The sequence below is a fragment of the Abramis brama genome, assembly GCF_963993115.1.
Source record: "Abramis brama genome assembly, chromosome: 2".
Taxonomy (NCBI): domain Eukaryota; kingdom Metazoa; phylum Chordata; class Actinopteri; order Cypriniformes; family Leuciscidae; genus Abramis; species Abramis brama.
Window position 1 is genome coordinate 35230114 of NC_139964.1, and position 21546 is coordinate 35251659.

The 21546-nt window shown below is 36.6% G+C and overlaps 1 protein-coding gene across 2 annotated transcripts in view; it reads left to right on the top strand.

Annotated features, from left to right (window-relative positions):
• Nucleotides 1–21546, top strand: part of cabp2a (calcium binding protein 2a) — a 26752-nt gene continuing 5206 nt past the window's right edge. The window contains exons 1-4 of one of the 2 annotated variants that reach the window (XM_084103194.1): nt 1–167; nt 898–1086; nt 20431–20461; nt 21335–21469. In XM_084103194.1, the coding sequence (XP_083959320.1) occupies nt 105–167; nt 898–1086; nt 20431–20461; nt 21335–21469 (418 nt within the window). In that variant the 5' untranslated portion in view covers nt 1–104. Of the gene's footprint in view, nt 168–897; nt 1087–16067; nt 16530–17619; nt 17839–20430; nt 20462–21334; nt 21470–21546 lie in introns of those variants that run through there. The other variant, XM_084103193.1, reaches the window with a different exon arrangement.

The window sequence follows — 21546 nt, forward strand, 5'->3', positions numbered from 1 at the left end:
AACACTCAATGTAATTGAGAAACAGAATCTAAACAGACAGAGTGAGAGGCAGAAACACAGAGCCATAGAAAAGCATTAATGCTCATCAGTCGTCACAGAGAAAAATGTCTATGGAAGCAGGCAGCATGGAAACCATCGATGTTCCTCAGGACAAGATTGTCAAAAAGGTACGTGACCTTTGAGACTTATGCTAATATGGAGCACAACTGATTGAAAAAGTAGTAAATCTGGCAGAATGACATTACAGTATACTATGTGTAACAAACATTATATGTTAATGAAAAAGACAGGATTGAAGTAAATAGGGGAATGTAGGTCTATATTACACTTAGGATATGACTTTCTGTACAGGCATATACATTAAAGTTTTGACAACAAAAAAAAAAATTTTGAACACAATTGAACCATTATTACAAAAATGTATAATATATACACTATTATATAGATTGATCGAAGTATTAAATATACTACCAATAAAAATGTTGGGGTGAGTAAGTTTTTTTTAATATTTTTGAAAGAAGTCTATTATGCTCACCAAGGCTATTAGATCATAAATACAGTAAAACAATATTGAAATATTCTTAACATTTTAAATGACATCGCTTTTCTGTTATAATACCATGTGATGTCAAATTTGAATTTCCAGCATCATTACTCCAGTCTTCTGCGTCACGTGATCCTCCATATATCATTCTAATATGCAAATTCACAAAAAAGCACAACATATGCAACTATTGTTTGAGAAAACAAGCATGTGCGAAACTGTACTTGCCTCAAAACCTCACAGTTATTGGTTTATAGCCTGTGTTATAACTAGTCCCGGTCTCCACAAATCATAAATGGAGCTCAAATTCGATCACATGCTCTCTGATCAACTGCTCTTTTGCTCCATGTTAGGGGTCGTTTAGGAAGAACATTGAAAAGCTGAGGAGATGGAGCACTTCTTCGGGTGGCGGCAGCTTCAAACGCCCGCCCAAAACCAAAACCCTCAGTCTGAACTCGCCCACTGAACCCGAGGCCGAGCCCTTCAGAGTAGAGAAGGAGCGCAGGAAACTCAGACCCATTGTGGCATCTGTCTTTGGTCAGGTATGAACTTCTGTGTCACAGGAGCAGTTATTCATGTTTATGTGCTGTGCTGAGCTGAACTGAGCTCATATTCTTGATTTCAACAAACGTTTTGGTCTGCTGAACTCTGGCACAGTTAATTAAGGATGATATTATGTTCTTTCACTACAAAGGTAGTGAACATCAAGCAGGAGTTCATGCAAAAGTGGTACTTTATGAAGTGCTTATGATGCAATTTACACTTTTGAGCAACGCCACTTGAACTGAAAACTGTCATACAGTTAGTATACTAAAAAGAGGCACTGGGATTGTTAATGCATGGTGGGAAACAACATTAGCAATGAGACAATGCTGGAGGACGGTTTATCAGCACCTATGCTAATATTCATTCATGCTTTAACAGTGTTTGTTATGCTGATGGCGATGGATACTGTGTACACTGTCCAAAATCTGTTCATGTGTGCTTCAAAGTCTGGATTATGTGCCGTTTTGTGGTTGGCTCGTGCTTTCTCTTTAATGTTTGGTGTTAAACGCATGTCTTTCTGTCTGATATTAATTTTCAACAGAAATGTCACTTATTAGCTTGTATGGCCGCATAGTTTTTCCAGGTTGGACCTCAGAGTTTGCCCCCAAAAAAGAGCCTATATATGAGCCTATTTTCTTCTTATAAACAATTTTGCCCAGATCAAATTTGATGTCTGATAAATTGTACTCATTTGTATTTAATTACACTGAAAAAAAAATGATTAGTTGAATTTAATCCATTTTTTTATCGTAAGTGGTTGCACACAATTGATTTTAGCTACATTTAAACAAATGCATTAAGTTGAACTGAAATTGATTAAGCTCAACTGAATGCATTTGTTTAAATGTAGCTAAAATCAATTGGGTGCAACCACTTACGATAATTTTTTTTAATTAAATTCAACTAATCATTTTTTTCAGTGTACTTATTGGGAGCTAAAATATTTTAAGTGGTCAGGAGGAAGGAGAAGGCAGCAGAATAAACATTTCACTATTGAGGATCATTGCAACTTTATGCTGAAAATTGTCAAGTAACACATAATGGCTCCCTTCCTCATTCCCTCACATTTACTCTTTCCAGTCAGCAGTTCGTTCAATCTTAAACCTTTCACACAACAACCATAATCATAATAATCATTTTCATACAAACTCGCTGCTTTCAGGGGATTATGGGGCTGTGCTGGAGGAAAAGGTGAAAGTGTATTTGGTATTATCTATTATTCATCATACTTCATTCTTTAAAGCTTGTATTCCCAAACATAATGAATGCATTGCATACCAAACTAGCACAGCTTTCCATGAAATCCCTTTATCTCACCTTTCACTCATCCACTAAGCTTGAGTGTGATTAATCAAACTTGTCATGAAATCAGAATTTCTCTCACCCTTCAAATTCTCTAACTGAATTAAATTGACATACTAACATTAATAAATTAAGAATTTCAAAATTGTCATTAACCCTGGCAAAAATAACATTGTAAAACAAAAGAAATGACTAAAGGCCCCGATATACTAAAGGTTAGAAAATTCTTATAATGAAACTAAAAGTAACAACAATACACTAAATATGATCTTTTCGTGTTATTAATAATAATAATATATAATCTTATGAAGAAAAACATAAGTCTGAGCAAGGGTAACTCATCTACAGTGTAGAGATTGAATCTTGAATATCATCAAAGAAAAACAGCAACACTGGGATGGAGGAAAGGAGGAAGACTGAAAGGCTGGGAGAAGAGAGTGAGGGATGAAAGAAAAAGAATAGGACAGGATTATATGGGTGAGATTAACGACTCAAGAGATCAAATCTGAAAACTGATTCACACAAGAACTCTCTTGTGAACACTCCAGCTTTGGCCATCGTAATAACATATCAGACACTAGATGTGGTGACATAATATCACACACTAAACCTAAAGCATGTTCCTTTTGCTACAGGATTTAAAAAAAAAAAAAATTCATTTGTGTAAGCAACATTATACCAGATGTTGAAATCACAATGTCACTGCCATTTTGCTCCATCAAAATTCACATTTATGTACAAGCAATTTTTGTCCCATGGGGTGATATTACAACTACAGTTTTCAGCTTTTTAAAAATGAAAATCACATTAGTTATTTTTGCTTTTTTCAAGTGCTTTATATGTACACTTACCTGCTATACTTTATTAGGTACATCTGATCAACTGCTCATTAATGCGAATATCTAATCAGCCAATCACATGGCAGCTCAATGCATTTAGGAATGTAGACATGGGGTGCGTCTCAATCAGCTCCCGAGCACGTGAATCAGTAAATCGTTTTCACGAAATTCGGGCACTGGTAAGGACAGTAAGGACCCTGGCTCACCACACATTGGGGCACTGATGACTCTATTTCCAGCGATGTGACAACATCCTCATTGTACAACATCACTGGTGCTTATGAAGAACAGCAGAACTGATATATTTCTGACATACTTGTAATGTTATTTAAAGTGCACTATAATAAATAGTTTGCTTGTTACATATACCTGCTACATTTCAGCTGTGAATAAATAATAAATGTTATTATGTTCATTAACTGTCTAGTGATGCGTTTATGCTGAAATATATTGAAATAATGGTTTATATTTTTAAAAACACACGTGTCATATGTGTAGTGAGTTGGCTCACATGATTTAAGTTTTGCGCTTCAGAACTTCCGTTAAGGAAACATAGTGAGCATCAATGTTCCCTGGTTTTCAATGCTCCCTGGTGAACGTTTCTGTGCCCTGGAAGGATTCTGTGATTGAGACAGCCCTTAAAATGTCCGACTACCTGATCAATGCCCCGACTACTGAACTAGGGAGCTGATTGATTGAGATGCACCGATGGTCAAGAAGATCTGATGAAGTTCAAACTGGGCATCAGAATGGGGAAGAAAGGTGATTTAAGTGAATTTGAATGTGGCATGGTTGTGGGTGCCAGACGGGTTGGTCTGAGTATTTCAGAAACTGCTGATCTACTGGGATTTTCATGAAAAACCATCTCTAGGATTTTCAGAGAATGGTCTGAAAAAGAGTATATATCCAATGAGTGGCAGTTCTGTGGGCGGAAATGCTTTGTTGAGGAGTGGGCAGAGAATGGCCACACTGGTTTGAGCTGATTAAAGGCAACAGTAACTCAAATAGCATCTCTGACTGCACAAATTTGAACCTTGAAGCAGATGGTAAGCTACAGCAGCAGAAGACACACTGGTGTCACTCCTGTCAGCTAACAACAGGAAACTGAGGCGACAATTCACACGGGCACACCAAAATTGGACAATAGAAGATTGGAAAAAACATTGCCTGGTCTGATGAGTCTCTGCTGTGACATTCAGAATTTGGCATAAACAACATGAATGCATGGATCCATCCTGCCTTGTATCAGCGGTTCAGGCTACTGCTTGTGTAATGGTGTGGAAGATATTTTCTTTGCACACTTTGGGCCTCTTAGTACCAATTGAGCATCATTTAAACACCACAGCCTACCTGAGTATTGTTGCTGACCATGTCCATCCCTTTATAACCACAGTGTACCATCTTCTGATGGCTACTCCAGCAGAATAACGCACCATATCACAAAGCTCAAATCATCTTAAACTGGTTTCTTGAACATGACAATGAGTTCATGATACTCAAATGGCCTCCACAGTCACCAGATCTCAATCCAATAGAGCAGCTTTGGGATGTACTGGAATGGGAGATTCACATCATGAATGTGCAGCCAAAAAATCTGCAGCAACTGTGTGATGCTATCATGTCAATATGGACCAAAATCTCTGAGGAATGTTTCCAGCACCTTGTTGAATCTATGCCAGGAAGAATTAAGGCAGTCCTGAAGGCAAAAGGGGGTCAACCTAATCAACCTATACTAGCAAGATGTATCTATAAAGTGGCTGGTGAATGTATATTATAGTTTTATCCTCTTCCCAGACCCAGATTTGCAGTCTTAAACTACAAAAAATCAACATAAAATATTAATTCAAAATATTAATCACATATAAAAGTACATTATTCTTAATACAGTGAAAAATAATCATAAAATATTTCAATATATATTGTGTTACAACCGTCCCTCAAATGTGGTGTGCGCTGCTAAAGCCATGTGTGATAAAATAAGAAAAACTTGTATTATTGTGTGTCATCTCCACTCAATCTATAATTTTGTCAACTGAAAAGTATGACAAATTAATCAAATATGTCTGTGAATTTAAGACACATCACATGCTAACAGCTACACAAACATTTAGCTTTCAGTTGACATCCTTTTTCCTCTCTGCTTCTATGTCTCCCTGTTGTCTCTTCTCATGTTTTGGCCTTAATCCATCGATAGCCCGCCAATATACAGCAGACAACCCAAATCTCCTCTATAACTCATACACATATACACACAAATTACAGAAGACGAGACGCTCTACATTTCATCATAGGTCAGTTGTCTGGCTGTCTTGCAATAAAATCATTTAATCCACCAATCAGAGGCCAGGTCTCCATGGGTAACCCAATTAGGAGCCGCTCTGTACAGCGTAGCCAGCTGGTTCTTTATTACATGTTTTAAACTTCCAAATGAAATTTTGTTTACAACATTCCCTAAGCCATTATAGTAATTTACTATTATGATATTATTCTAAGCAATTTTTTGTAAAAAATAAAAATAGGTGTATTTTATTTACTGACATTGTAGATATGTCCAAAATAGTTACATACAAATATGATCATATAATAACAGAAAACTGATGCAAAAGTAACTTTTTTCAGAGAAATACATTATCGTTTGAACATTTAAACACAAACAGAGTAACAAATAATAAATGCTGTGTTGTGCAATACGTACAGTATGTGACATTTTGCTATCTTACGGTCATGTGCCACTAAGAAGAGACTAATCTGCATATGCGTGTAAGTGTGAGTAAATGGGACATACAGAAAGTGGGTGTTAGTGTGTTAATGTACAAGACACCACAGAGTGAGAAATCGTGTGCTGTGCAGATTCACCCCTGCTGATCCATTAATCTAAAAGTAGAGATGCATTAGTCCACTGATGATCAAAGTCAAATGAAGGTTTAGAGTCAGGAACATTCTTTGATGCACCCGTTTAAAAAGAGATGGACTGACTCTTTGACGTCAGTGCCGTTTGCATGCATGCATGCACATAAATGCATACATGTTCACCATCTGTTTTTTACAACTACAAGTGTGTTATGTCTCCACAACAGCTGTTGTTTCCAGATAGATGGAGGGAATGAGAATAGCAGACTGACTGGTATCTCTAGCCTGTTGCCTGTGCAAATAAATTCATGAACGTCAATAGGAAAGCTAAATGCTGCCGTTCCAATTGGATGGGTATATAACAGTCACATCATAATTCACAATTAATTGGTCTTCTCTGCTTTATTCAGGAACATTTACCAGACTTTTTCCTTAGAGACTGTGGGCTAGGGTGACTACCTGGTTATTGCTCTGTTGCAGGACGTAGATGTGATTTTGCGGGACACATGTTAGAGAGACAAATGTATTACTATTACACTATGAAAATATTGATTTGGAAAGACTATTTGCAATTTACATTGGATGATGACTAGTTTTAAATTGCCAATAAGCTTTGGTAATTGTGACCGGCTCTGTGACTGGCACTCATTTTGCCCAGCTTCGAGTGATACAATGTAATGTACTTTACAGCAGTGCTTCTCAAACCTGTACTGGCAAGTAAAAGAGCCAATCGCTGATTGGTAAAGTCATTGCGTTAGTGCTACTGCCATTAGAAGGTCAAAAAATATGCTTTTTTTAACGCTATTTGAGCATAAGAAACAACATTTATGGGACATTTCATGTCAGATTTTGCTGATTTGCTGTGAGTTTGGCAAGCAGTTTTTGAGATTTCAGGATTCCCCCATTTAAATAGGACTTGGTATTGGATGGCGTTCCAAATATGACCACTGAGTGAACAGACTTCCCTTGAAAGGGAATTTGAACGTAGGCAGCTGACTTGTTGCCTCGCAACAATGACTTTGCAGGCAGCGTTTGCGCATGAAGGTACTTCACGAAACTGATTTCAGACAGACTTCTGAGGCAGCGTAACAGTTCTACAGCAAAACAGAGAGAGCTTTGCTACTAAGCAAATTTATATTACAATAGTAATTTCTAATAGTAACCAAACTAAGAAATTACTATTAGTAATTTCTCTATAGAAATTACATCAAAAGTGGAAAATGTTGGTCAAAAACATACATTTACACACAAACTGACCACCAACCGCAACTTTCAGACACCATCTTTATTTTTTTAGCATGTCACGGAATGGAACGTACAGGATTGTGGGATATCAGAGGCAGGAAGGTTTACATAAATGCTGCCTTCAAAAATCGATCAGACGAAGGTATCACAGGAGACAGGAAGTGAAGCTAACACTGGATTTAGACGTGCCTTGATGCCTTCCTACCTTGGAATGCATCCTCTGAAGGCAGCATATTAAAGGGTCATCGGATGCCCATTTTCCACAAGTTAGTATGATTCTTTAGGGTCTTCATGTAAAGTTTGTAACATACTTTGGTTAAAATTCCTCAATGGTTGTGTGAAACAACACCCTATTTACCCTATTCACCCAACAATACTACACATGTTCTAAAGAGAGAAACCCGTAATTTAGAGCGTAAATGGAAACAAACTAATTTAGAGGTCTTTAGAATCGCATGGAAAGACAGTATGTCACGTTATAAAAAGGCCCTAAAAGCGGCCAGGGCTGAGCACCTCCGCAAACTAATAGAAAACAACCAAAACAATCCTAGGTTTTTATTTAACACCGTGGCTAGACTAAAAAATAAACAGATGTCACCTGAACAAAATATTCCGTTACAGTTTAGTAGTAATGATTTCATGAAGTTCTTCACTGAGAAAATAGAAAACATCAGAACCACAATTGTAAACGTTCAATCCTCAATCGCGCCTTATAATTCAGCCTCAATTATCACGACGCAAGAACAATTACAGTGCTTTACAACTATAGAACAAAAAGAGTTAAATAAACTTATCACTTCATCTAAAACAACAACATGTTTATTAGATCCTATACCCACTAAACTACTGAAAGAAGTGTTACGGTAACACTTTACAATAAGGTTCATTAGTTAACTACATTAGTTAACATTAACTAATAATGAACTGCACTTGTAATGAACAGCATTTGTTCATCTTTGTTAATGTTAATTTCAACATTTACTAATACTTTATTAAAATCTTGTTAACATTAGGTAATGCACTGTGAACTAACATGAACAAACAATGAACAGCTTTATTTTCATTAACTAACATTAACAAAGATTAACAAAAACAGTAGTAAATGTATTGCTCATTGTTAGTTCATGTTAGTTAATACATTTACTAATGTTTAATAAAGGAACCTTATTGTAAAGTGTTACCAGTGTTACCTATAGTGGAAGAGCCTCTCCTCAATATTATTAACTCATCTTTATCTTTAGGTCATGTTCCAAGAACATTTAAACTGGCAGTTATAAAACCTCTCATTAAGAAACCACAATTAAACCCACATAATATAGCAAATTATAGACCCATTTCAAATCTTCCTTTTATGTCTAAAATACTAGAAAAAGTTGTATCCGCCCAACTGGGCTCTTTCTTACAAGAAAATGACATCTATGAAAAGTTTCATTCTGGATTCAGACCGCATCATAGCACTGAAACTGCGCTCGTTAAAATCACAAATGATTTACTATTAGCTTCTGACCAAGGCTGTATCTCAATACTAGTTTTACTTGATCTTAGTGCTGCGTTCAATACTATAGATCACACAATACTCTTAGATCGACTACAAAATTATACTGGTGTTCAAGGACAAGCATAAAGCTGGTTCAGATCATACTTATTTGACCGCTACCATTTTGTCTATTTAAATGGAGAAAAATCGATCATAACTCCAGTAAACTATGGAGTGCCGCAGGGATCTGTGTTAGGCCCTCTGTTATTCTCAATATATATGCTGCCACTTGGAAATATTATAAGGAAACATGGAATTAGTTTCCATTGTTATGCTGATGACACTCAAATCTATATTTCATCACGGCCGGATGAAAACGCTAAATTATCCAAATTGACAGAGTGTGTTAAAGATATAAAAGATTGGATGACGCGCAATTTTCTTTTATTAAATCCAGAGGTATCCAAGACAGAGGTACTAATCATCGGTTCAAAAAACCGCCCACAAAACCTCTCACACTACAACTTTAACATAGTAGGATGTCCTGTTACTTTATCCTCTACAGTAAAAGACCTGGGTGTTATACTAGACTGCAACCTGTCTTTTGAAAATCATATTTCATATGTTACAAGAACAGCCTTTTTCCACCTTAGAAACATTGCTAAGCTACGTAACATGCTGTCAGTTTCTGATGCAGAAAAGTTAGTTCATGCATTCATGACCTCGAGACTAGATTACTGTAATGCTTTATTAGCCGGTTGTCCTGCATCCTTAATAAACAAGCTACAGTTAGTCAAAAATGCCGCCGCTAGAGTTCTTACTAGAACAAGAAAATATGATCATATAACACCAACTGTATCATCACTACATTGGTTACCTATAAAGTTCCGTTTTAATTACAAGGTATTGCTACTGACTTATAAAGCCCTAAACGGCTTAGCTCCAGTCTATTTAACGGATCTTCTATCGCCCTATAATCCATCACGCTCTTTAAGATCACTAAATTCGAGGCTTTTGGTCATACCTAGGATATCTAGGTCCACCAAAGGAGGGAGAGCATTTTCACATTTAGCTCCAAAACTCTGGAATAGTCTTCCTGATACTGTTCGTTGCTCAGACTCGCTCTCCCAGTTTAAAACTAGATTAAAGACACATCTCTTCAGCCAGGCATTCATATAATACTTTTAATCTTACAGTTAAATCCGACCTCTAGTTCAGTTCATAAACGCCAGAGGAGAACTGGCCCCCGACTGAGCCTGTGTTCTCCCAAGTTTTTTTTTTCTCCATTAGGTCACCTGATGGAGTTTTTCGGTTTCTTGCCACTGTTGCCTTTGGGTGTCGACACAATACACGTAAAGTGCTGCCTTGGCGGACACTATACAAATGGCTGAAGGCGGAAATATGCTAATACAGGACAGTCCGTCAGTTGTCGTGGGCGGAGCATGAGCAATATGACATCATATTGCTCAGAAAATCCAAATGGCTTGATTATTGAGAGTGTTTAGGCTTTTTGAGGATAAAAAAGTGAATGGATTTTTTGTTGTATTCGTTGTATGGTGGTTGTGTCCACACACATTTATATTAGGGTGACCATACGTCCTCTTTTTCCCGCAAAAAATGCGTCCGGACGGGATTTCTAGATCAACCAAAAAGTCCGGGATTCGGCTTTTGCTTACAGTCGCCATTTTTGCATTGCTTTAGGTCCCTAACTTATGGCTATGAAAAGAAACTGTGTCATGAAAAAGGTGTTAAAAGCTAAACTATTATTATATCTTATTCTATTGTTACGGGCCAAACGTTGAATGTAAAGGATGTATTACTTTATGTATTAAAGTACAATAGTTGCAAGGTTGCAAGTATTTTTTGATGCATTCAGTATTTTCAGTGTTAGGAGTTTCCCCAAAGCGTCAGCCAGTGACACAATGTCGAGAGACCTACCTCGAAAGGGAACTATTAGTGTATGGTGTGCATTATAAACAGTGTTAAAGGAGTTGCCACATATGCCAGGCACTGTCTCGTAGTACATGAGTGAATTTCCAAGAAGGCTTATCTGTAAATCAGTATGATCAATGATTGCAGTAGGTTTTATCTTATATGTTGTATACTGATTGATAACTATGCTTCCATACACAGATTAACTTTTCCTGATATCTTAAAATATTCAACTTTAGCACAGATAAACAGTAGCAGAGGGGAAAAAAGGATGTCAACCAAAGGCTAAATGTTTGAAATGCAGCAGAATAGACATTTTCATCATAACACATCTTCAACTGTGGACTAATAACAGTGTATATACATGCATCACAGGAAATATATGGAAAGAGGCGAATTGCATTTCTTCTCCGTTTATACATTTTATGGGCTAATTTCTGGACGAAAGCAAGTGACGTTGCGTCATTTGAATATTTATTGTGATTGGCCAGTTTCTGATGTGTGCACTTGTCGACTGCTTATCTTTTACAGTCTATGCTGCTTATCCTTCACTCCCTGTTCCAACTTCATTTAAAAATGCTAATATAATTAGTTTTATTTGTGTACATACACACAATTTGCATTTGTCTACAAAACAAATTTTAAGCATTTACGGACTAAGCCTTTAGAACAAAACAACAAAATAACAAACACACAGGAAGTCGGGTGAGTCCAAACTTTGTCTAGTTTTTCTAGGCCTATTTAAATCTGTTTTTTTTTTTAATACTGAATTGAATACTAAATTCACACAATTCTGTACATTTCTCCCCACAATCACCATGCAATTTCCGCATGGGTCTCTATCACAAAAATGCTTGTTTGGTGCCTCTTAGTGGTTATCTTTCCATAATGCAGCTGCTGAGGGTAAATACAAAGAGTTGTGAAGAAAGCTAAATATATTGCTCTGTTATTCTACTGGATGTTAAAGATTCCTCTTTTATAAATAGTTCATAAGTAATTCATATTTAAATCATTCATATATTCATACAAGGCCACGCTGCACAGTCCACTGTATTAACATTGCCCTCTTGTGCTTGTTTTATATCTATTTTAATAAACAATGTAATATTATTGAAATGCTATTCTGTTGTATAACATGACAGACTTTAATTTAATCTTGAAATATCTTAGTTACAGATAAATAAAGTGAGAAAGAAATACTAGCTTGGTATCTAAAGAGATTACATAATACTGCATGTGGGACTGAATACAGTAATACCTTTTGGTCTAAAAACTCATCTTACTTCTGGGTAGGAGAGGTGAAAAGGCCAAGAGATCTCTGAAAAAAAAAAAATGTTTTACGCTCACCTAGGCGTGTTTAAACCCATCTAACCCCATAGACAGGCATACTTTCTTTTCCACCAGTGTTCACTTTTAATGTTTATCATAACAAGTCTTTAAGTCACTGTATGTTTTTTTTTTTTTTATCTCCTTCTAATTCCAAGAATATGATTTTCACAATCTCACAAACTGTCTAAATATGTTCACCATGTTTCATTTCTGTAACGTTATATGAGTAGAATATAAGAGTAGAAACGATATATAATCACATTTTAGTAAGACATAAGTAAACATTTGAACGGCTTAAAGGGTTTTTTGTTGTTGTTGTTGTTGTTGTTGTTGTTGTTGTTTACATAGATATTCAGTTAGTTGAATACTTTCATTTAAAAGTGTAATTGACCCTTCTCAGGGAGTTTAATGGACAGGCGATCTGACCAATCATAATCCGCCATTTTTGTCCGACAAAGCAGTCAGGAGAATTAGTAGATTAACGTTGGAGGATTTGAACTTGAAAAACGGAGTGTACTGATGTCTTTCCGCAATTCATTCATCTTCATTCATGTTTATTTGATGCTATAAATTAACTAGAAGGAAGTGATGATCAGTTCACGAGCAGCTTTAACTGAGGGACTACAGCGATCTATCAGACACATTAAAGAGCCACAAAACAGTATTTATTGTTTAAATTTCTTTACAAAATGACCAAATTTGAAAGGTGAGACTTTGTTTCATATCAAAAGTTACCTGGTCTGTCCTGTCTGCCAGCGCATTGTCAGTGTCCTCTCTGCTCTGCGATGTATTTTTCGCTGCGTGAGAATATGGTGTGAACAGTGGTGTAGTCTAGTTTTTTGTAGTGCGTATACTGTAATATACCGCCTCATACTCACCCATCCCAGAGCGTCACCCCATAAGCACCACCACACTCACTAAGGCATACAGTATGCATCGACATGAAATTGAGAGCATTATGAAATATTAGGTGTTATCAACATGTCAATTTATTATAAGCAACACAAGACTTTAACAGCCAATGACATTTACAGCTGGACTGATTTTCTACTGTTTAGTGTTAATCACCATCTAATTTAGCCAGTTAAGAGCTACATTTAGCCTTAGGTGTTATATGAATATGGTCCCTGAAGCACAGGTTTTATCAGCTGACAATTTTCAAAAAAAAATAAAAAAATAAATAATGAAACATTATAGGCACAAATACAAATTTACCTTTAGAAATGGTGTTTTAAAAAAAAAAAAAGAAAAAAAAAAGGTGTTATTGTTTTGGCAAGTTTACTGTTTAAATTATAACATGTATGAAAACTTGTGTGATATTCCCTTAAAATAACGTTTTAATAGATTTTATTATTATTATTATTTTAAAATTCATTTTACTGTGCAATTTCTTTCTAATTTCTTTGAGTTAGACCAAACTTTTATTTTGGTGGGTTGTAGACATTTGAGTTTCTGTGTGTTTTAATAAACTATTATTATTATTATTATTATTATTATTATTATTATTATTATTATTAGGCCTACTTGAAGTATACTCTACTGTGCAATAGTAATATATTTCTGTTATAATTTCTTCAAGTTATACCGAACTTTTATTTTGACAGGTTGTTTTGAAGACATTACAGTTTCTATGTGTAGGCTATATGAAAACGAATGAATGACGATAGTTTTGTCAAATTAAATGGTGAAATTCTCGTGCATTGACTCTCATAGCAGCTCTGCGATGAAAGTGCACATGTGTATCCTATCCTACATCATGTCTCAATACAGTGAAACGCTGAAAACACCACGAGCGTGAGTCACGCGTGCTTCAGTGTGTGTGTGTGTGTGTGTGTGTGTGTGTGCGTAGTGGAGCACACATTGAGCGCTCATTCCCAGAGACGCGTAGGTAGAACAATTGCAGTCTCTTTTAACTTTAATAATCACAGACACTAGTCCATATCATATCCCTACTTTTGATTTATTAATTCAAAAATAGCCAAATTCCGTGATGACGTTCTGCTTAGCAAGCTCCATTTGTGACTGGATTCCGCGATTCGGTGTCGCTTCGCAAACACTGACGGGGTGAATTTATGAATGAAAGTGTGAAAGTTCTGACACAAAACGAAGTTGTTACGTATCCTCACGATTTTTTAAGTGGGTATACGGAAATCCTTGGCCTTTTCTAGTGGGTATACGGCGTATACCTGCGTATCACGTAGACTACACCACTGGGTGTGAACATGGTGTGGCGTGAGAGCGGCGTGGCTTGTCGGACACAGCAACAGTAGCCTAACTAAAGGGGGCGGGTCTTTGCGAACGGTCAATTCTGCAATTTCTCTCTCTCAAAAAAAATCCTATCGTCAATGGCGCACAATGAATTCTGGGGGTAAGCAAGGACTTCGAAGGATTCATCTGTTGTATCCTTCATTGCACAGGAAACGAAGGACGCATTTGAAGGAGCCTTTGAATTGGGACTGCCTTAGTTGCACTGCAGTGATGCAATCGGCCTTCAAATTTTAAATAGTGTAATTAATTAAAAGATCAACAATATTTAACTTTATTTGTTATAAATATTTATAAGGGGGTGCCCCCAAAATGTCTGTGCACGGCCCTGGTGACAACTACACTCCATCCCTATTGCTGTTTGCTATTATAGCCTTGTCATTTTCCTGTCATTTTTACAAACATGTAGGCTACAATAAGTACTGATTTGACTTCATCTACCCATCCATTTATCCTCTCTTCTGACCTCCAACCCCTGACGCTGTGGCTCATCGCCTTTCTTAAAACCATTAAAACCTGAGGCGAAAAACTCTGGCTTGCCTCCCATTCAGTATATCGCAATAACTTTTGTGCTTTGTTACTTGCGATATGAAACAAAGTCTCAGCTTTTGAATTCTGTAAATTTTATTAAGAAATTCAAACATTAAATACCATTTTGGCACTCTTTAATGTGGCATGACAGATCAGTCGTTTGAGCAAAGCGGCAATGTGGAGCCCTCGTGAACTGATTATCTTTTCCTCTGTACTATAATTACAGCACAAAATAAACATCAACTTCAAAAGGCATGTCGAAAGATATAGATTGAGTGAAATAATCATGTCTCATGTAATCGCTCAGTCAGTGTTTGAACCGTGGAAAGACATCAATAAAACAACTTGTAAACAATGTAACTTAATGTTCCATTTACCTCAGAAAAGCCACTCAATGTCCATTTAAATGTTTATATTTCAAAAAACAAATAGAAACATAATTGTTATTATTATAACATTATTATTATAAAAACCTCCTAATTTAATTTAAATGTAAGTAACCTATACAAATCAGTTAATTTTAACCTTTAATATTAATGTACAACTAGGGTTCCCTGTATAGTTTACAGCATTTTTTGCGATATTTTTTTTACCTTGAGGAATTTAATCGAATCACAAGCTTGTGAATTGAAATCGAATTGTGAAATTTGTCAATGCCTACTTTGCCTAATTTGTCAATGCCTACAACTGTTGCCTTTGGCTTGCTCAGTTGGGGATATTTGGGGATATTTAATTTAATTAATCAATCAACAATACTATTGATCAGCATTACCAAACGTGGACGTTTTCCACTAGAAACAAACATTGATGTATTATTTTAATTTAATACTGTGAAGCTGCTTTGATACAATCTGTATTGTGAAAAGTGCTATATAAATAAACTTGACTTGACTTAAAACCATGTGATACCTGCTCTCTACAATCTTTCTACAACCCTACATTCCCTTATCAGCACTGCCAGCTGCATTGCTCTCACCATGTAATCTGGAATGCAGCGGATTATGAAGACCTTTCCCACCCCTGCCTGGCCCACCATTCGTTTCTCTCTCTCTCTCTCTCTCTCTCTCTCTCTCTCTCTCTCTCTCTCTCTCTCTCTCTCTCTCTCTCTCTCTCTCTCTCTCTCTCTCTCTCTCTCTCTCTCTCTCTCCCCTCATCCCTCCATCCCTCCATCCCTTTCTATTTTGTACCGTGCCAGAACATTCACTTTCAGTGCGATTAGAGTCTGTCACTAGTCAAAATGAGGATGTGAAATAACATGGCAAGAGAAACAAAGGGGAGGAAAGAACATGCAGAGAGAGAGAAAATAGACAACAGCTGCAAGATTCGAGAGCATCAGGATTAGAGCACTCAGAAAATCCTGGAAATACCATTTCTGGCTGAGGGAGCAGGTCTCGCTGATCCCAAAACATGGCGTGACTGTTTTTAGTGGTTTTAACATCACTACCCATGTTAAAGCAACTCCGCCCCCACTTGGGATATTCTGATGACGGGATCGTATGTCACAAAGTTTATGTAATAGTCTGAGGACAGGAACCAAGAGTGAGTGATAAAGAGGGAGGGGGAGAGACAGAGGGAGGGACAGAGATGACAAGAAAGAGTTGGAGCAGAGAGAATTAGAGAAATACAAATGATGGGAGCAAAACCATCTAAAAGAAGCAGTATGAAGAAGGTAAGATATCTGTTTTTAATTGAGCTTTTAAAAAGGGTGTTGATGTTGAGGTTACTATTTTTTGGAAGTTGTAGTTTAGTAGACTGATTTAGAAAACTACTATTCATGCATATTTGGTCTTTGGCAGAAAGTATGTATAGGTATTGAAATAAACTGTGTGAATTCAGTAAAAAATACTTATAAGTGTACAAACTTAAAGGGACAGTTCACCGAACTTTAAAAGTTTTGGGTTGGTATAATATTTTTTTCTCTTATGCTCTTATGCTTATGCTTATTACTGCCATCTTCAGTGTCACATTTTGCTGATTTAGTGCTCAATAAACATTTCTTATTATTATCAATGTTGAAAACCGTCGTGGAGCCTAATATTTTTTTGGAAACCTTGATACATTTTTTTCAGGATTCTTTGATGAACAAAAACTTAAAAAGAACTATTCTAAATGTCTTTATTTTCATCATTGTGATCAATTTAATGCATCCTTCCTGAATAAAATTATTAATTTCTTTTTTTTTTTTTAAAAAAGCTTAATGACCCAAACTTTTGAACAAGCATGTCTATGAAATGATAAATTGAAAATATTCAGTCATTATTTCCTCACCTTCATGTTGTTTCAAACATGACTTTATTTCCTCCATGCATTTTTATAGCATGAATGTCCAAGCTGCACTATTACAATGAAAGTGAATGGTGACCATGGCTGTCAAGCTAGATTTTTAAGATTTTTCACACAAAGCAATCGCATTACTTCAGAAGACTTGTAACATAGATAGAGGAGCACACTTCATATGCAGCACATTTATGATTTTATGGTGCTGTTTTGAAGCTTGTCTGCTCCTGATCCCCATCCACTTTCATTAAACTTCTCCTTTTGTGTTCCACGGGAGAAAGACTGACATTTTTCGGAGAACTATCCCTTTAACTGATTCTTTAAAAAAAAAAGACATTAGTAATTTATAGTATAGACATCAGCAGGATGATTTTTGACAGATAATTTTACAACATACAGCAGTGTAACATTTTCAGCATTAGAACTTGTCAGACTGCGATTTTTTTTTTGTCTGGTGCGTAATGAAATGGTACCTTCCAAAGGGGGGCCCGCCCCTGGAAGGCAGTGGGCTGCCATTGGCAACCGCCATGTTACGAAACAGCGGTGATGCGGCAGCGGAGGATGAGGATGATGAAGAGTTGGGGGACGGGCAGCAGTTTGAGGAGCCGATAAATGCTCTGGTTCAGAACTGTACACTGCTACACAACATCGTGGGCCCTGCCTGCGTCTTTCTCCGACAGAGCTTCGCCCTGTCTCAAATCGTATGTACACACACTTACAAACGCACCTTTCTTAGACAGTGCATGGTGAGGACACAGAAAATCAGTGTCAGAATTCCATCAGGGAATCTCATTATTATTGTCTGTCTTTTCCATTTTCAGTCAAATACCCAATTCCTTCCCATTACTTCCATAATGACTCCATCTTCTCACATTTTAGAGGATGCCGTGCAATGTTGTCAGTGGAATAGCTACTTGTCCAAAAGAGAGTCAAAGTCAGGTTATGTTGCCAAGTCCTTCATGCAGCATTTTTAAGAATACATGGTCATAAATTTAAATGCACTTAAAAGTAAAACTTCACATTAGAGTGGCCATAGACATAAATGCAATTACAACATTACTCTCAAGTGTGAACCAGTCATTTTTAGATCGGAATGTCTTTAATATATAGAAGAGACATTTTGAAGGATATTTACTTTTGCCCTTTTTGAGCACTTGAACTTAACTGAGACTTGAGTGTTTGTAGACGTTCAAGAGGCTGGTGTGTCGACCTTGATATATTGCAATATTTAGGTGTTCATTTTTATTTTGATTTTAGGAAACTAACAAAGAATTGCTCTCCTCAAAAAATCGACTGTTTCTTGTTTTTCACGGCATGTCTCTTAGGTGTTGAGGACTAGTCAAATACTGTTAAAATCAGATAGTCTAAGACTTTTACTCAAGTCGTATTGGAATTGGTGACTTTTAACTTGTATTTAAGTAATTTTCACTGCAACGTATCTGTACTTTTACTCAAGCATGGTTTTCAGGTAGCCTACTCTTTACACCTCTGCCTGAATGTGAAGACCAGTGAAGTTGTTTTGGGCAAATGAAGAAATGAGTAGTTTTGAAGATTGTAATTTAGATCCTGTACCCGAAAGTATTGATTAATGGGAGTGAGACTGTGTAATATCCTTCTGCTGTCAATATATTACATTAGCATAATGTTCTTTTTTACTCATGGGACAATCTTGGTTAAACCTCTTATGTCTTTGCTGGACCAGAAAAAATCATTATGCATTATGCATGCCTGCATGCAAAGAGAGGTGAAATTTCAACAAAAAAAATATTTTAAAAAAAATTAACTACCAATGGCTGTTCTATCAGATCCTTTTGTTAGTCTGGTGGGGATGCGGATAAAAATACAAAAACACAAAGATAAAGATAAAAAGTAGTGTGTTGTTTCATAGTAGCTTAATGTTTCATATCAGTGTCTACATCTGTCTGATAATCCCAGAATCCTTTTTGTGTTTATAAAAACTGGGCAGGGTGTAAGCTGCAGAAATTGCTCCAAAGACAAAACCGATGGAAAATTTCCCCGAAATTGTTTGTGACACATTTTATTTATTTAGCTTAAGCCTTTTCCCCCAAATAATATCACTAAGTAATATATATTCTAAAGTCTTATCTGATTATAGTAGGCTGAGGATATGCAATGCTCAGTGAGGCTGTTGAACAGACCATGTAAAAACCATATGGTTGTTCCAATGAGTGAATACATACCTGATTTTCGCAAAAAATACAATGTGTACTCCATTTGTTGCCTGGCAACCCAGACCCTTGTAATCTGTTCACCATAGTGACCTTATCCTACTGCTGCTTTCATCATGCTTGCCAATTCATGGTAGTAATCAGCCTAAATACTCCCCAGCTGTGTGAATATGTTCTGGCTGGCCACTGCCAAAACACAGGCTCAGTCAATCAGATCAAAATCTAAATCACTCAACCATTTGTTATTATCTCACTTATGTAATGTGTAAATGTTGTTTCAGATGAGATTTCAATTGCTCTGCTTGTTCTTTTTTTTTTACTTGGAGTTATGCTGATAATGTTTTAATGACTGAGTTTCTCCATTTCCACGAATATCTGACGACACGCAATCCATGTGTGTGCTTTTCTGTCCTTAGATTACTTCAGATATAATCCATAATATCATAACACTGTGATTCTTGATCGGTTTTGATTCAGGATCTTAATATTATCAAGGGGTGATTACCAAAACTGCACAAAATTTACTAAGAAATTTACTAAAATCATAGACAAACATTATATTAAATCCATAATTATATCCTAAGCTGAAACAGTCCCATACTTGCGGGATTTTGTGGATTTTTTTCAGAAGGACATGTCATAATGGTCATTCAGGATCAGATGAAAAATTTCCTGGAAAAGATAAGAGAAAATGCTATACATTAACGTTATGTGTAAAGCTCATTTTAAATGTGGGCACTCCCATACCTGTGATGACCAGTAATCAGAGCCTCGTGTGTTCCATTCATTCATTCGTTCATGCAATGGTGTGCAGATGATCAGCGACAATGACAGGTGTGCGTGAGGCTACCTGGTACAATGTACTTTGAGTGACAGTTCAACAAGCACAGTCCAAATGCAAAGCAGATTATAGGAAAGATTATAATACAGGGTTCCCACACTGTCTAACCAGTTTTTCTAGGATCATTTTTGTGATGTGGATCCACAACATTGGATGAGAAAAATCATTGCGTGTGTGTGTGCCTGTCTACGTAATCAATGTGCAGTGTGTTTGTCCTAATAGTTTGTCTCTGTATGTCTCTTTGAAATCTGTACTCACTACAGGACAGAGATCTACGGCCAGAGGAAATTGAAGGTACAGAAATATCCAACATCACTGATATGCTTTATTTCATTAAGAGCGATAAACCCTCCCACCAACCAAAATAATATGGTTCCTTCGCTTATTGACTTCTCTCCCTCTTTCCACATGGATTCTTGCCAATACCTCTCTCTGTTTATATATAAAAAATGACCTTCAGTCTCCTCTAAATCCCTTGGTAAGATACATTTAAAGCAGTGGTTCTCAAACCTGTCCTGGAGGACCACTAACACTGCACGTTTTCGTTGTCTTCCTAATCAAACACACCTGATTCAACTCTTCAGCTCATTAACCCATGTGATAATGAGCTGATGAGTTGAATCAGGTGTGTTTGATTAGGGAGACAACGAAAACCTGCAGTGTTAGTGGTCCTCCAGGACAGGTTTGAGAACCACTGATTTAAAGGAATAATTCACCCAAATAATGAAAATCATTTACTCACACTCATGTCTTTCCAAGCCTTTTTCTTTGTTCTGTGGAACAGAAAAGGAGAAATTCAAAGAATGTTCCATAGCTCTCATTCACATTTCCCCATATAAAAAAAAAATGGCAAATGGAATTGGTTCTTTCCTGTCTCTAAACTTTTTGACTGACCTGATTACATTTCAGTCTGCTCTCACACCTTAAAAGACAGACAGACTCTGCTTACTATATGATTTCATTGTCTTCTTATATAAAAAAAATGTTTTGGCTTAGGCTTTGCAAGTGCATAAGTGCGAGCAATTTTGGATGAACTATTCCTTCTACAAATTATATGAGTGCTGTACCTTTATCCTTCAGAATCCTCTTACTTGGACTGCCAGAGATTACATATTAATATCAACAAAGTCAGGAAGATGCTCTCTCTCTTAATTTCTCTGCCTTCAGAGCTGAAAGAAGCCTTTCGCGAGTTTGACAAAGATAAGGACGGCTTCATTAGCTGTAAGGATCTGGGCGAGTGCATGAGGACGATGGGCTACATGCCCACAGAGATGGAGCTGATTGAACTCAGTCAGCAGATCTGTGAGTGGCAACCTTATCATTATCATTATGCTTAGGCTAATTATCTCAGTTATACTCAAGAGGAGCATAAATATAAC